This window comes from Abramis brama (genome assembly GCF_963993115.1).
Source record: "Abramis brama genome assembly, chromosome: 20".
Lineage (NCBI taxonomy): Eukaryota > Metazoa > Chordata > Actinopteri > Cypriniformes > Leuciscidae > Abramis > Abramis brama.
This window is the reverse complement of record NC_139982.1, coordinates 27,262,088-27,278,734: the sequence shown is the minus strand read 5'-3', so window position 1 is coordinate 27,278,734 and position 16,647 is coordinate 27,262,088. Positions and strand designations below refer to the sequence as shown.

The 16,647-nt window shown below is 36.1% G+C and overlaps 1 protein-coding gene across 1 annotated transcript in view; it reads left to right on the top strand.

The window, feature by feature from the left end:
• Positions 1-9,443: 9,443 nt before the first annotated feature.
• Positions 9,444-16,647, top strand: part of muc5.1 (mucin 5.1, oligomeric mucus/gel-forming) — a 33,976-nt gene continuing 26,772 nt past the window's right edge. Inside the window, exons 1-4 of the mRNA XM_084094312.1 lie at positions 9,444-9,550; positions 9,645-9,707; positions 10,064-10,096; positions 16,260-16,524. Coding sequence (XP_083950438.1) covers positions 9,460-9,550; positions 9,645-9,707; positions 10,064-10,096; positions 16,260-16,524 — 452 coding nt within the window. The 5' untranslated portion in view covers positions 9,444-9,459. The remainder of the gene's footprint in view (positions 9,551-9,644; positions 9,708-10,063; positions 10,097-16,259; positions 16,525-16,647) is intronic.

Sequence of the window (16,647 nt, the reverse complement as noted above, 5' to 3'; positions counted from 1 at the left end):
AGAATCCAACTACTAACATGGCCAAGACCAAAGAGCTGTCCAAAGACACTAGAGACAAAATTGTACACCTCCACAAGGCTGGAAAGGGCTACGGGGAAATTGCCAAGCAGCTTGGTGAAAAAAGGTCCACTGTTGGAGCAATCATTAGAAAATGGAAGAAGCTAAACATGACTGTCAATCTCCCTCGGACTGGGGCTCCATGCAAGATCTCACCTCGTGGGGTCTCAATGATCCTAAGAAAGGTGAGAAATCAGCCCAGAACTACACGGGAGGAGCTGGTCAATGACCTGAAAAGAGCTGGGACCACCGTTTCCAAGGTTACTGTTGGTAATACACTAAGATGTCATGGTTTGAAATCATGCATGGCACGGAAGGTTCCCCTGCTTAAACCAGCACATGTCAAGGCCCGTCTTAAGTTTGCCAATGACCATTTGGATGATCCAGAGGAGTCATGGGAGAAAGTCATGTGGTCAGATGAGACCAAAATAGAACTTTTTGGTCATAATTCCACTAAACGTGTTTGGAGGAAGAAGAATGATGAGTACCATCCCAAGAACACCATCCCTACTGTGAAGCATGGGGGTGGTAGCATCATGCTTTGGGGGTGTTTTTCTGCACATGGGACAGGGCGACTGCACTGTATTAAGGAGAGGATGACCGGGGCCATGTATTGCGAGATTTTGGGGAACAACCTCCTTCCCTCAGTTAGAGCATTGAAGATGGGTCGAGGCTGGGTCTTCCAACATGACAATGACCCGAAGCACACAGCCAGGAACCAAGGAGTGGCTCTGTAAGAAGCATATCAAGGTTCTGGCGTGGCCTAGCCAGTCTCCAGACCTAAACCCAATAGAGAATCTTTGGAGGGAGCTCAAACTCCGTGTTTCTCAGCGACAGCCCAGAAACCTGACTGATCTAGAGAAGATCTGTGTGGAGGAGTGGGCCAAAATCCCTCCTGCAGTGTGTGCAAACCTGGTGAAAAACTACAGGAAACGTTTGACCTCTGTAATTGCAAACAAAGGCTACTGTACCAAATATTAACATTGATTTTCTCAGGTGTTCAAATACTTATTTGCAGCTGTATCATACAAATAAATAGTTAAAAAATCATACATTGTGATTTCTGGATTTTTTTTTTTAGATTATGTCTCTCACAGTCAGGGCCGGCCCGCGGCATAGGCGGAATAGGCAAATGCTAGGGGCGCCACTCATCCATAGGGGCGCCAGAATGAACGAGTGAATTTTTTTTTTACTTTTTTTTTTAATTATTATTATTTTTTTTTATAATACTATTTTAAAACCATTAATTCGAAATACTACCAAATAAAACCAAAAAAGTCCGACACATCAATCTTCCCCCGCCCAGCGAGTGCTTGAAGTGCGTCAGAAACAGAGCGCGCGCGCGATCAGTTTGTTGGTAATTTGTTGAGTAGCGTGCGCGACGCCGCATCCAATGTAGACAGCATTGCTTTTGTTTGAGGGCTCTTAACCTATGCTCTTAACACACTCAGGCTCGTAGAAACGGGCCTGGCAGCTCGCGCCAGTTCTAGACACGGTGAAAGTTTCCTGATTGTGACGGATGGCCGAATTTACTGTAGGGTATACAATACAGGCCAAAAGTTTGGAAACATTACTATTTTTAATATTTTTGAAAGAAGTTTCTTCTGCTCATCAAGCCTGCATTCATTTATTTGATCAGAAATACAGAAAAAAATGTAATATTGTGATATATTATTACAATTAAAAATAATTGGTTTTCAATTTATTATAGCCTACTTCAGGTTCAGGTTCAGGTTCCTTTATTTATACCCGTAGGTAGATTTGGTTTGCAGTGTCAGAGTATCATCCATACTTTTAAACACAAACATAAAACATTAGACAGAAAATAAATAAATAAAATAATAAAATAAAATTAACTGGCATAGCTTCTGTGTCATGATTATGTATTTTATTTTTTGTTCCTCTGAGTAATGGCTGCTGGAACAAAGCTATTTTTATATCGATTAGTTCTGCAGTTTGGCATTCTATACCTACGTCTTGATGGAAGAAGCTCGAATTCACTATGCAGGGGATGGGCATTGTCATTTAAAATTGAATCGGTTATCCGCTGTAACTGTCTGGTGTACAGGGACACTGGGCTTAACTGAGATACTCCAGTTAGCTTACCAGACCATTTGACAATTTGATGTAGTGAATTTCTGTTCTTTAGAGATAGATTTCCAAACCATGACACCAGAGAAAAGGATAAGACTGATTCAATAAAGGCTCGATAAAATAAGACCATCAGAGTTTTATCAATGTTAAAGTAAGCGAGTTTCCTCAGGCAGAATAGACGCTGGTGCCCCTTTTTGCACACAGCTTCACAGTTTGCCTCAAAATTCAGTTTTGAGTCGATAATTGTCCCAAGATATTTGTAGGATTGGGCAACTTCAACTGTTTTCCCTCTGATAGATGTGACTTCATGCATATGAGTATGTTTTCTGAAATCAATGATCATTTCTTTTGTCTTTGTTATATTTAATTGGAGGTAGGACTCCTCACACCACGTGACAAATTCATCAATGATCGGGCCATGACTGGTCTCATTGTCCTGGAGTCTACTAACAATTACAGAATCATCTGCATATTTTATGATGGTTCTATTTTCATATCTACTCTGACACATGTTTGTGTAGAGGATAAACAGTAAAGGCGAAAGTACACATCCTTGGGGGGAGCCAGTTGAAGAGGAGACTGAGTCTGACAATGTTCCATTTACCTTCACTCGTTGTGTCCTATCTGTTAAAAAGTCAAGAATCCAACCTACAAGATTTTTACTCAGGTCGAATTGTTCTGCTAGCCGACTGATTAAAATATGTGGTTGAATGGTATTAAAAGCGGACGAGAAATCAACAAACAAGAGTCTAGCGTGTGACCCACTTCCTTCCAAGTGTTTAATAATAAAATTCAGCAAGGTGACTGTTGCATCTTCTACTCCTCTGTGTTGCCTATAAGCAAACTGCATGGGGTCCAGTGCATGCTCAGTTTTAAATAGTATTTCTGATCTTACTAATTTTTCTAAAATTTTCATTAAAATCGACGTGAGAGCAATCGGTCTAAAATCATTGCAGGCTTTTGGGCAATTTGATTTGGGAACCGGGACTACCACTGCATCCTTCCAAACCTTGGGTACATACTGTGTCTGTAAAGATTTATTGAAAATAAAATGGAACATAGGACTCAATTCTTTTGCACAAGATTTAAGTAAGCGACCACAAATTTTGTCAGGTCCGTGACTCTTACTTACTTTTACTGAGCGGAATGCTTTTTCCACTTTTTTTTGGTCTATTTCAGAGTACTGATTATCTTCAAATGTATTTCTCAGATCCTGAATTTCATTTCTAAAATCAGATGTATCAAAACGGTTGAAAAACTGGTTAAGAGAATTAGCCAGCTCAGTATCAGAGTTAAAACCATTAATGGTTATATGGCTGCTGCTCTTTGGTTTCTGAAGGCCTGTAATCGTTTTCATACTAGACCAGGCTGAGCCAAGATTATTTGTGGCCATTTTGTTCTCTAATTCAGATTTATAGATATGTTTTGCTTTTAATATTTCTATTTTCAGCTCTTTACTAGCTGTATGCATATCTGAGACTACTCCCTGTTTAAACGCGAGTTTCTTTTTTTGTATGCTGGATTTAACAGCTTTGGTCACCCATGGCTTATTATTTGGATAGATTTTAACTTGCTTACAGGGAATGATCATATCCCTACAGAAGGCTACATATGAGCATGTTACATCAACAAGACAATCCAGATCATCACCACAAGACTGTTTAAAAATGTCCCAATTTGTACAGTCATAACATTCCTGCAAGCATAGCACAGATTCATCATTCCAGTCCATAATGGCCTTTGTCTGTGTTTTCTCTCTTTTTAAAATAGTTTTATACGTAGGAAGTAAGTGAACACAGTTATGGTCAGCAGAGCCTAGTGGTGATAGTGGTAAGCATTTATAGGCGTCCTTTACCGACCCATAACATAGATCTATTGTCTTATCCCGCCTGGTTGGACAGGAGACATACTGTTGGAAGTTCACGAGTGACTGTTTAAGAGAGACATGATTAAAATCCCCCAATATAAAGTTAGGTGCATCCGGTGAAATCGATTGTAATTTTTGCACTACATCGAAAATGGTGCTAGAGGCAGACATGGCATTTGCCTTCGGGTGAATGTACACTGTTGTTATAAAAAGTAAAGGAAACTCGCGGGGCAGATAAAAGGGGCGCAATGAAACCGACAGAAGTTCGACATCTGGTGTACAAATGCGTTCTCTGACAGTCACTGATCTACAATAGCGTTTGTTCAGATATAAACATACCCCGCCTCCTTGAGTTTTTTTCGTCACTTCAGCCTTCCGATCCAGACGGAGTGGCGCTCCAAATCCATCGATGATCAGGTCGTTATCCTGGTCGTGCTCAGTGAGCCATGTTTCAGTAAAAGCCATGATGCAGCAGTCTCTGAAATCCTTCTGAAAACGAACGTTTCCCTGGAGTTCGTCCGTTTTGTTCCTCAGGGATTGAACATTGCCCATAATAATTGAGGGCAGAGGTATCCGGATGAGCCGCTGTTTCCTCACTCGTAGTTTAACACCACTTCGTTTACCCCTCTTCCTCTTCTTCTCTCTCGTTGTACCACGAATTTTATGAGTAACTCTCAGAGGGAAATTTGGTGACTGTAGCATGTTGTCTGTTGCGCGAGCTACACTCGGAAAGTTTAGTTGCAGCAGTGCATCTCTGGTGTACTGTATCCTTGCACCATTGATGTTGCATACAAACAGTAGATAGGACAAGATCCACAGGGCGATTAGGTAGATGCAATCCATTTTTGTATTAGAAGCAGTCCATAAAAAAAAAAAAAAAAAAAAAACAAGATGGCTCTCAACAAAACACAAAAATAAAACCAAAAACACCTAAAAACAACAAACACGAGGATGCCAAACTCTCACTGCTGGTCGCCGCGTGCGCATGCGCATACTTAAATTATCATTTATTTCTGTGAAGCAAAGCTGAATTTTCAGGACCATTACTTCAGTCTTCAGTGTCACATGTGACATCCAGTAAATAAAATTATCCTTTAGAAATCATTCTAGTATTCTGATTTATTATGAGTGTTGGAAACAGTTCTGCTAATATATATGATGAATAAAAGGTTAAAAAGAACTGCATTTATTCAAAATAAAAAAAATATTTTCTAATAATATAAATCTTCTTTACTATCACTTTTTTTTTTTATCAATTTAACACATCCTTGCTGAATAAAAGTATTGATTTATTTCAAAAAAAGAAAGAAAAAAATTACTGACCCCAAATTACTGACCAGTGTATATTGTTGTTACAAAAGATTTCTATTTTTAAAACATTTTCTTCTTCTTTTTATTTTTTTTTATTTTACTTTTTATTCATCAAAGTATCCTAAAAAAAAGTATCACATGTTATGAAAAAATATTAAGCAGCAGAACTGTTTCCAACTTTGATAATGAATCATCATATTAGAATGATTTCTAAAGGATCCTAAAGCAGAGTAATGATCCTGAAAATTCAGCTTTGCATCACAGAAATAAATGATAATTTAAAGTATAATAAATTGAAAACCAATTATTTTAAATTGTAATAATATATCACAATATTGCATTTTTTTCTGTATTTTTGATCAAATAAATGCAGGCTTGATGAGCAGAAGAAACTTCTTTCAAAAACATTAAAAATAGTAATGTTTCCAAACTTTTGGCCTGTACTGTATATGGCATTTTTAAAATTTATTTGCCAAAATTAGTAATGATATTTATTTACAGGTTTATTAAAAATAGCAAAGTTCACATTAAATCTGTATTGTAAAATGCACTATAAAAGATAATGGGGACTTGACTTGAATGCTAGATGTAATGCTCTTGGTATTTGTGTTTAGGCTGTAATGTGTGTGTGTGTGTGTATATATATATATATATATATATATATATATATATATATATATATATAATATATATATATACTGTATATATAGGCTAAATAATCATGAACACAATGACGGGGTGAAATGGGCTGTGATTCATGGGGCACCAGGTAAAATCTTGCCTAGGGCAGCAAATTGGTCAGGGCCGGCCCTGCTCACAGTGGACATGCACCTACGATGACAATTTCAGACCCCTCCATGATTTCTAAGTGGGAGAACTTGCAAAATAGCAGGGTGTTCAAATACTTATTTTCCTCACTGTATGTAAAATAAGTCTCTGTTGTCCCCCAGAGTGTGTGTGTAAAGTTTTAGCTCAAAATACAAATTTTTTACAGCATTGTCCCTTTCGGAGGGTCAGTAAAAACGTGTGTGTATCCCTTTAAATGCAAATGAGCTCTGCTCCCGGCACAGAGGGAGCATTTTTATTTTATATAAATAAAAAAATTGTTTTATATGTTTATAGGCTATATGTAAAATACAATTATGTGGTAAATGTATGTGGCAAGTTAATCTGTTTGACATTATGAAACTCATGATTCAGGACCGAACAAAATCATCAGCAAACAAAGAGTGTTTGAACATCTTACTTTACAATTGATTGAATTTCGATAAAACATTTTAAAACCAGATTTGCATTTCCTGGAGGAATTACTGTACCTTCTCGGAAGGCAGAAATCGTTTCTATGAATCACTATGAATCACTATTGACACTTTCACAATGTTTGAGGTTTGTGCCTAGAGCACTATGGCCTACTTTTTACTTTTTATAATAATAATAATATTTGTAAAAAAAAAGAACATTTCAATTTAGCTTGATCCTATATTAGGTAGACCTACACTGTCTTTTAAATGTAATAATAATAAAATAAAAACACGGAACTTGATGTGCATTCAGTGAGCATCAACATTTAATCCCCATACATCACTTTAAATATAAGTGGGATGATGACAGAGAATCAACAAGGTAATGGAAAGGAAATGTTTAAACATCCAAATGTCTCTGGAGGCAACGACAAACATAGGTCTTATCTTCAATCAATCGTAACGGGTTTCAGAGCATTAGGTTTCAAACATGTCAAACAGACCGCGACAAGGCTTAATAGTATACCCTATAGCACAGCTCTGCTGGCATGCTAACTGGTGGATCAAATAATGGTTATATAAATGTTTGGGTTAGCTTATAAAAGTTTTTGTATTATGGCTTGTTTTGTAGCCTAGCTTATATTTTGAATTAATCAAAGACAGTGATTTGTGAACACATCAAATTTTGACATCAAGTACGATAACAACAAGAAAAGCTAAAAAAAAAGACGATTTTTTACATTTCCAGGGTTTTTAGAAGCAGAAGTCTAGTTGGGTAAACTCATTTAACCCATAGTGGTGAATGGAAACTACAACAATAGCCTATACTATAGCATTTATGAATTTACAAAAGAGGGAAAAAAAAGAAATATTGAGAGATTGATTACGTTGGTCAGAGAGAAAGATTTGCTAGCCTATATAATTAATTTGCCATAATTTCTGAAACATTAAAGGTGCATAACGCAAGTCTCTGAGTTTTTGCAGAACTATGCCCCCCTCTGGCGACAAATGAAACTGCAGCACTGCAACTGAACGCGCATGACGTCACGCCCAGTCTCAGATTCCGACCCGAATCCCTCTTATTTATTTTACTGTACAGGATTATAGAGGCAATCGCATTGATCAGAGAAGGGCTCATTCAGCCCATCAGGCAATTGTTTAAGCATGTATGGGTTAGAATAACGGGTATTTTTAACTTTAAAAGTTGCATAATGCACCTTTAAGCAGCGTTAACCATTTTTCTGTAATTTCATGCTAAGGTAATACAACACAAAGTATTATAAAGTGTTCTAAATGTATTAATAAATGTGGAAATGCATCATCACAGTCTGTTAAGGGTCCATCTCAAGAATCTTAATTGTCATACTTTTTTTTTTTTCAACTTTTGTTGTTTCAGTGCCTCCTCAAAAAAAAAAAGTTTTTCCGGTGCTCATCCTAAATACGCGATAAAAAGATATTGCGCACACACACCACAACTATGGAAGCTTATTTACGCCCCAGATTAAAAAAAAGAAGAAAAGGAAAACGTGATTTTTTTTCTTCAGAATTGGACTTTACATGAGTTATAAAGTTATAAAGTCAGAATTGCGAGATATAAACTCAAACTATTGCGAGTTTATATCTCACAATTCTGACTTTTTTTCCTCAGAATTGCGAAAATTAAACTCCCAGTTGTGAGTAAAAAAAGTCAGAATTGTGAGATAAAAAAAGTCGCAATTATCTTTTATTCCGTGGCGGAAACAATTTCGAGTTTACATCTCCAACTTCTGAGAAAAAAGTCAGAATTGTGAGTTTATATCACGCAATTCTGAGAAAAAAAGTCTGAATTGTGAGTTTATGTCACAATTCTAAAGAAAAAAGTCTGAATTGTGAGATGTAAACTCACAATTGCCTATTTTATTTTTTATTCAGTGGCGAAACATTACACTGACGCATACCAGTATTAACATTTGTTTATTCCCACGCTGCAGTTGTGTTGTCTGCCACTTTAAATGCTATGAGCTAATTAAAAAAGGTGGATTCTGACTAAATGTCATTGTTGGTTTTTATCACCCATTAGCTGAAAAAAGTGATTCCAACGAAATATCATTCCTCGGCGTCATTATCGTTATAGTTGTGGTGTGGACATCCCAATTCTCATAAAATTAGAAGGTTTATTAAAACTTTATAGTTATAGGCCTAGTTATCGTCATTGGTGTGAATGGGACTTCAACACAAATGCTGTGTTTACAGAGGATTTAATGACAAACCATCCAGAAAGACGACTATTAATAATATGAATCTTGCAAGTTAGTTTTATAGGTTAAGTAACACATACAAGATAAACAAAATTCGATTTATTGCATTATGATAGTTATTTTTGAAGCAATGTCAAAATGAAGAGATTGAAGCCACTTGATTTTAAATAAAAAAATATAAACATGCAAAAATATAGAATTGATTGCGTAATTATCTTTTTAAAACTTTCAAAACAACTTTTTCCAGCAGATAACTTTATAACATATGCTAAGCACAAGGGTCTCTCAAATGCCTTAAATGTAAATGCAAGGTAAACATTTAGGGCGTGAATTTTACAGTGCGTCTCTACAAATTGTCGAGCCCCCAAGATTGGTACAATCAAACCAACCATCACATCCTTGTTTAATTTGAGATAATAACAGAGATAAACACTATGTTATTAGTGACGGAAAGTCTTTTTGCCACCAGGGTTTACATAAACAATGTTTATTCTCAAACACAGCTATTCTTATTCAATTGAAAGATAACATGCCATAATAATGCATAAGCCTAGGATCCACCTTCTGATCACAGAATAGATGGTCCCAAAGTAAACTAAGAGCTAGTATAAAAGAGCTAGCGCTGACAGACAGCACACTTTAGCTCTTGAGGATGGATGTCTCCATAGGGACTGTGAGGATGTCCCAGATGTGGATGCTGAGATGGGTCGTTCTACTGGTGGGGCTGCAGTCCATACAAGCAGGTTAGAAAAATAAAAAATGATCAGTTACTGCAAGAAACGTCCACAATATTAGCTGTATCACAATATTACTGTATCTGTCTTTTTTTGTTTAAAGACTTTATGAGCGATTATGGAGTTATGGCAGATCCTATGGACTTTATTTATCCAACAACAGCAGGTGAATATGGCATTATACTGTATAAGATGTACTAATTATTGATTCATAAAGAAACTATAAAGTAGCACACTTATTTAACAGATACCAAATAGAACTGGTGCTTTATGTACTGTATGTCTAAATGGACATACATATTACACTTATGACACAAAAAGCATGTTCAAGTTTCGATTGATTTATTGAACTATTTATTCATGCAATTCAAACAGCCAAATCATTACAATTTAGCTAAGCTTTATTATTATTATTATATTTGCAAAGAGTATTGTAGAAAGAGTGATTGTAGAATATTGTGAATGTAATTTTTCAAGTATGTGACAAAAAATGACAACATGTCTGTCTTTTTCTGTTTTTAGCATTCCCCACGACAAGTGTGCTGATCACTACCGGTATGATGTTACTCTTTCTTTCTTTCTTTTTAATATAAATGCAAAAAATGTTTTAATATATATTCCTTGAGGTTAACTTATAATGTACAAAAAAAAAAAAAAATCACACAAAAAAATATATAGTGGCAGATTAAGACTCTTTGGTGCCCCTGGGCACTGACACCTAGAGTGCCCATAATAATACATTCAGTTATTATTATTATTACTATTATTATTATTACAACTTTCATTTCCAACCAAAATCTGTCTGTGTGACGTCAATATGACGTTGGGTTCTGATGTCAACCCAACTTTAATTTCCAACCAAAATCCAACGTCTGTCCAACATCGGATGTTGACATCAGTCTGACGTTGGGTTCTTCTTTTCCAACCAAAATCCAACGTCTGTCCAACATCGGATGTTGACATCAGTCTGACGTTGGGTTCTTCTTTTCCAACCAAAATCCAACGTCTGTCCAACATCGGATGTTGATGTCAGTCTGACGTTGGGTTCTTCTTTTCCAACCAAAATATAACGTCAGTCTGGCGTTGGGTTCTGACGTCAACCCAACTTTCTTAAAAAAAAAAAACTGAACAACATCTAGAAAATTGAAAAATGAAATGCAAACATGCCAAGGTTTTAGACTGGTCTGGCAATAACATCTGTATAGCTATATGGTTTTGAACTGAAAATAAAATTTAAAAACTCACTCGTTTACACTCTGCCTCTTTCTGCAACTTTTTTTCAGTACAACGTGAAAGTGCAAGGCTGATGCTCTGTAGTGGATTCACACATAGCCTACATGAGCATCGCGAGGCAGTTTCATTCTGACTGAAAGTTATGCAAAACACGCGAAACCGCACAGCACACTCCCAGAATCTGTAATGGTGCGTTTTCACTTCATATAGAAGTTTAGCTTCACGAGCTTAAAGCTCAACTTCCATTGGAATGAATTGAAAACACTCGCTCTGCTCCGTGCCAGTGGACACGCTAGTGTAATATGTTCATTGAAATGAAACGCGCGTGCTCACGCAGTAGTTCGAATCTGGCGGTAGATCGCGTGTCCACAAAAAAACCTTATAAAATAATGAAAATAATAAACTTTAAACAAAACATTCAGGGAATTTAGAACGTTCTGATGAAAGGGTATATATAGCCTATAGGCAGGGATGGGCAATATTTCAGATACATGTATTTAAAATACGTATTTGAAATACAAACTACTATTTTGTATTTGTATTTAAATACATTTTTCCACACAGTATTTTGTATTTGTATTTAAATACATTTAAGATGAGTATTTTTGTATTTTCAAAATACATAAAATACTTTTTGCCAGTCAACCTCTTTATCAGGGTATTGATTTTGTGCATCAACTAGTTCAGACATTCACTATAGCTCAGCATTGGATCAGCGATTTCTTTTGGAATGAAGGTGAGAATGTCATGATCAATTCTACTTGTTGATTAAAGTTAAAATAGTGCATTATTCACTTCAGTTAACATGAAAGAATAAAAGAGCACAGACAAGTGGGAAAATAGCGTTAGCCAATCAGTCTTCTTGACCGGTTGTTGATTTTTATCAACTAGCTTGTAAAATGTGTTTAAAGGTTGTATCAGCGATTTCAGGCCTAAACATAAATGATCACATTCATCTAATCTTTCCTAACGATCCGCTAGCTGCCCGCCCCATAAGCATGCTGTCAAAAAAACGCATCTCTGTAGGCAGCCTAGGCTCTGAGATCTGCACACAAAAACAATTGGTTTCACCAACCACTGAAAACCAAAATAAATAGTGTTCCAAACAATCACCGACAGGGTGTTGTGAGGTTTTGCAACCTCACAACCCCTACAGAGACGTGTTTTTTTGACGGCCTGCTTATGGGGCGGGCAGCTAGCGGATCGTTAGGAAAGATTAGATGAATGTGATCATTTATGTTTAGGCCTTTTTTGGGCCTGAAATCGCTGATACAACCTTTAAAGCATTACTGCATGTTAGGGCTGGGTGATATGACACTACATATCATAGCGATGATATAAAGTTTGAATTGATGGAACTTTTTCTAAATCGTTTACATAGATGGGCCTATGTGTGGGGTAAGCAAATTTATCCGTGCAGCTTTTAGTGGGCAGGAATTATTGGAACGTTGGAGTGGAAAAACAAACACTGATGAATGATACACCACAAAAATCTTCAGCTTTTAGTTTTATTGTACATAAAAATAATAATAAAAAAGGGGTAAACAGTGTCAAATGAATCAAAATTAATTCTAATTTAAAATTTTAGATACACTTTCTAATTTTAATAAACTTATAGAACCAAATAAACTTTACATAAAATAAACATAAAATTACTTAAAAAGCATTGAGACAACCTGCAAAAAATAAATTAAAATAAAAAACCTCAAAAGAGTTTGAAATTCAGTTTATGCTGTGGAATCAAAACTGATATTGAGAATTGTGAAACCATGATATCGTTACTGTGAAGTAAAATTGAGATTTTGGTTATATCGCCCATCCATATTCTTTGCTAGATAGCAGAAAAGGTTCCCACAGTTTTACATACAGTATGAATTTTTTAATTGTGTTCACCACAAGTAATAGACTACATTGTAACCAGAAATAAGTATATAAATGGCTGCTATTTTGCATAGGTTTATTTGTAATTGAAAGAAAGAAAGAAAGAAAGAAAGAAAGAAAGAACGACAGAGAGGGCAGAGATGAGGTTAGGAATGATAAGTCAGTAGGCCTATGTAGTTTCTTCATTCACTGTGACCTATACCTGCACTGGATGGCCAATTTCACATGTATTTTGTGTATTTTCAAAATACAAAATACTGTATTTGTATTTAAATACATTTTTTCACACAGTATTTTGTATTTGTATTTAAATACATTTTTCCACACAGTATTTTGTATTTGTATTTTAAATACATTTCCATGTATTTATGCCCATCTCTGCCTATAGGCTAGAAATACGTTTAAGAATGAACCGCTTGTTTTAAAAGAGAAAAAAATATTTGCGTGGTGCCCATGGGCACTTGCCCAATTGCCCATATGGTTAATCCACCTATGTATACATGCGGAAAAACAATTATTCTCAACCCTCATTTTGACTCACTGTCAGAAATGTTCGGTTTTTAAGCGGCGGCTCTTTTAAGGCGTGTCAGTAAACGGCCACTAATATGATTGGCTAACCGACTTGCTATTGCGCGCGAGTATGTGTTAAAACATTACCCATTAGGGCTGAACGATTAATTGTATTTGCGATAATATTGCGATATGATGAAATGCGATTTTTTAACCACAAAGCTGCGATTACAGTCTGGTCACGTGACACGCGACTGACGCTAGAGTAAACCAGTCTGTATTGCAGATGAAGCATCAACTTGGCACGCTACGCATATAGGCCTGGCTACAGGAAATAACAGTTTATATTTAATTTATGTGATATTGTGTTACAGATTCTCTCCAACGATTCTGTATCGATTAAGATCATTTCAGATTTATGTCTGAGCTTACTTTTAAACACAGATACGTGATGACGCGTGTGCTTTATAAACAACCGTATTTTGCTTGCTTCTAATTCCTCTGTCTCACACACACAAACACACACACACACGACACCACTCGAACCTTAGGAAAAATAATCTTTAATAAAGTTCGGAAAAGTTGAAGCGAATTACAAGGACATTCGCTGGCATCATTGCACAAGATATGAGATACGCGCGGTCTGCATGATGTTACTTTTGTAGTGCGCGGTCTTGCCCGCCGGTATTTTACTTATAAATGTTCTACGAAGGCATCATATGTCTTGGAATGCAGTTGGCTTATATATTAAAAATATGAAAATCACTGACAGAAGCTGCTTTCAATTTCAAATACTCGCGCGCTTTGCGAAGAGCGTTTGAGCATGCGGCTGTGAGCGACTCCGTCTACGTGGTTAAAGGTGCAATGTGTGATATTTCTGAGGATCTATTGACAGAAATGCAATATAAGATCCATAACTATGTTTTCAGTGGTGTATAAAGACCTTACTTAATGAACCGTTATGTTTTTATTACCTTAGAATGAGTCATTTATATCTACATAACCGCGGGCACCCCCCTTCTATGAAGGTCGACATATCGTGACGTCATGTTTCTACCGTAGCCGACAGCGAACAAACAGCGCTACAGAGCGCGTTTCGTCACTTACTTGAATGAGAAGCAGCAGAAAAAGACGCAGCAGAATACTCAGGTTGTCCCTGACTCTGTAGACGTGGAGAAAAACATGCTGTCTGAACGACGCCTCGAACATCGTAATGTTAGCTATTTCACCTTACCTAGCTGCTTTGATGCTCTTATCCATAGCTCTTATCTTATACTAACTAGCATGGAAACAGGCTATGGTAAAGTCAGTGAATAAAAGACTAACACAATGATGAACAAGTAAAAAAAAAAAAAAATCGCAATAACGTGTGGTTTTACTGAATAATTAAGTAAATATAATTTAATATAAAATATAATATAAAGAAACCTCATTGCTTGACTTGCTACTCTCTGCTGACTCAGACGACGACATCTTCCGATCCTACGTCGGCCACCGTAGCTTCTCCTTTGAGTTTGCAATTTGAGGGATGGACCATGAGTGACTGATTGTTTGCAATTCGCAAATCTCACCACTAGATGCCGCTAAAAATCACACACTGCACCTTTAAATGTACTTGCATCTCAAAATAATTTTATGACGCGAAATTAATGTGACACAGTCAGTTATATCTTAAGTTATTAAACAGACAGGACAAACCACATCTTATAATTTCAAAAGAGATGAAAACGTTCAGACAGCTTACTCTTAAATACTGAAAGCACTCTTTGTTTATTGCTTGTAATATTTTTTTCCCCTCTTTGTTATTTGTTTTGAAGCTATATTTGTTAAAATGATTAACATGTAATTGTATTAATTTAGTTTTTTAATGTGTAATTATTATAAGTAGGCCTACTTATAATTATGTAATTAAATATTTTAAGTTTTATTAATACCGGTAAGATCAATTAAAGAAAAAAATTTGATCGGCTCATGAGGTGCCTAAAGATTCCCTTCCCTATTTTACAATGATTTATTGCTTGTTTTTGTTGAATAATAGAAAAGATAAAGAGCTTAAAAAATAATCGCATATTAAATCGCAATTGCAATATTGGTAAAACTAAATCGTAATTAGATTATTTTCCAAAATCGTTCAGCCCTATTATCCATTTAACCATCATTTACAGACAAAGCATTATTAAATCATTTACTTACAGTTTGTGATGTAGCTACAATCAGATCCAATACAGTTTAGCTGCTTCATCTTTTAACAAAAGTTTCTTTGTGAACTCTCCATTACACAGTGCCTTGTTTTTTAAAAAAAAAGCTCTGAACAAACATATGATCCTCCAACATGATCCGGGATGCCATTAAGATAAACCATCCACTTATACAGAGACGCAAACAAGTTGTTTAAACTGGACACGTCAAAGTGAGCGTTCTTTCACTTTTCCACTTGTCCTGTTGGCGACAGACTCAAGTGTCAGAAACTGAGCACAGATCTGTAAACTGTATCCAGTGTAGACAGCGTCTGTGATTATAATGGGTTCTGTTTGCTTTTGACACGACGCGACACTCACATACAGTGTAGGCCAGTGGGCAGGGCCTATGGTGCGATGTTATATATAACTATTCGTCAATGTCTTGCAATGCAAGTATGCAAATGTATGCATATCACAGATCTCACAATATCCAAACGAGTCATTTTTGGAGCTTGATTAAAATAAATGCTCTGTTTATAATGAGAAGAACGTTTTAAGCTATGAAACTTGCAGGATGTTTTAATGATACAAAGACTTTTTATATGTCAAAAGATCAAGGCAAATTTGATTTCTCATGTTATGACTCTTTTAAAATGTTAGTATTAGTGTAGGCCTATACAACATTTTACACTTTAGGAGACTAAAAGATTTTTTGAGAGACAACTATAAGTTATTCATTGGCTTATTCCCTCAAAAAGTAGGTGGTGCAATCAAAACATTGCTTAGTACGTTTTAGCAATATTAGCACAACCAAATTTTGTTTGGTGCCACTAATGGCATAGAAATTATGCACTTCACCTTCAATTGTGTATTAGTACAAATCACACATTTATACGTTTTCTTTCTTGATTCAGCTGAACCGAATCCTGATCATCAGTCCACGATCTGCAGTACATGGGGAAATTTCCACTTCAAGACATTTGATGGTCATTTCTTTCAAGTGCCAGACACGTGCAACTATGTTCTGGCGGTGATGTGTGACAGCACAACTTCTGACTTTAACATCCAAATGCAAAGAGAGCTTGTGAATGACTCAATCACTTTTAGCACAGTCACAATAAAGCTGGAAGGGACGGTCATCAAACTCACTAATGGCGACATCACTATGGACGATCAAGCGTGAGTTGATATTTACTATCACTATGGGAGAAGAAATGTGAGTTCATTTGAGTACTATACAGCAAAAGCACACACATACATTTTCTTAATATGAGCATTTTACATCTGGTATTTCAGTATTTT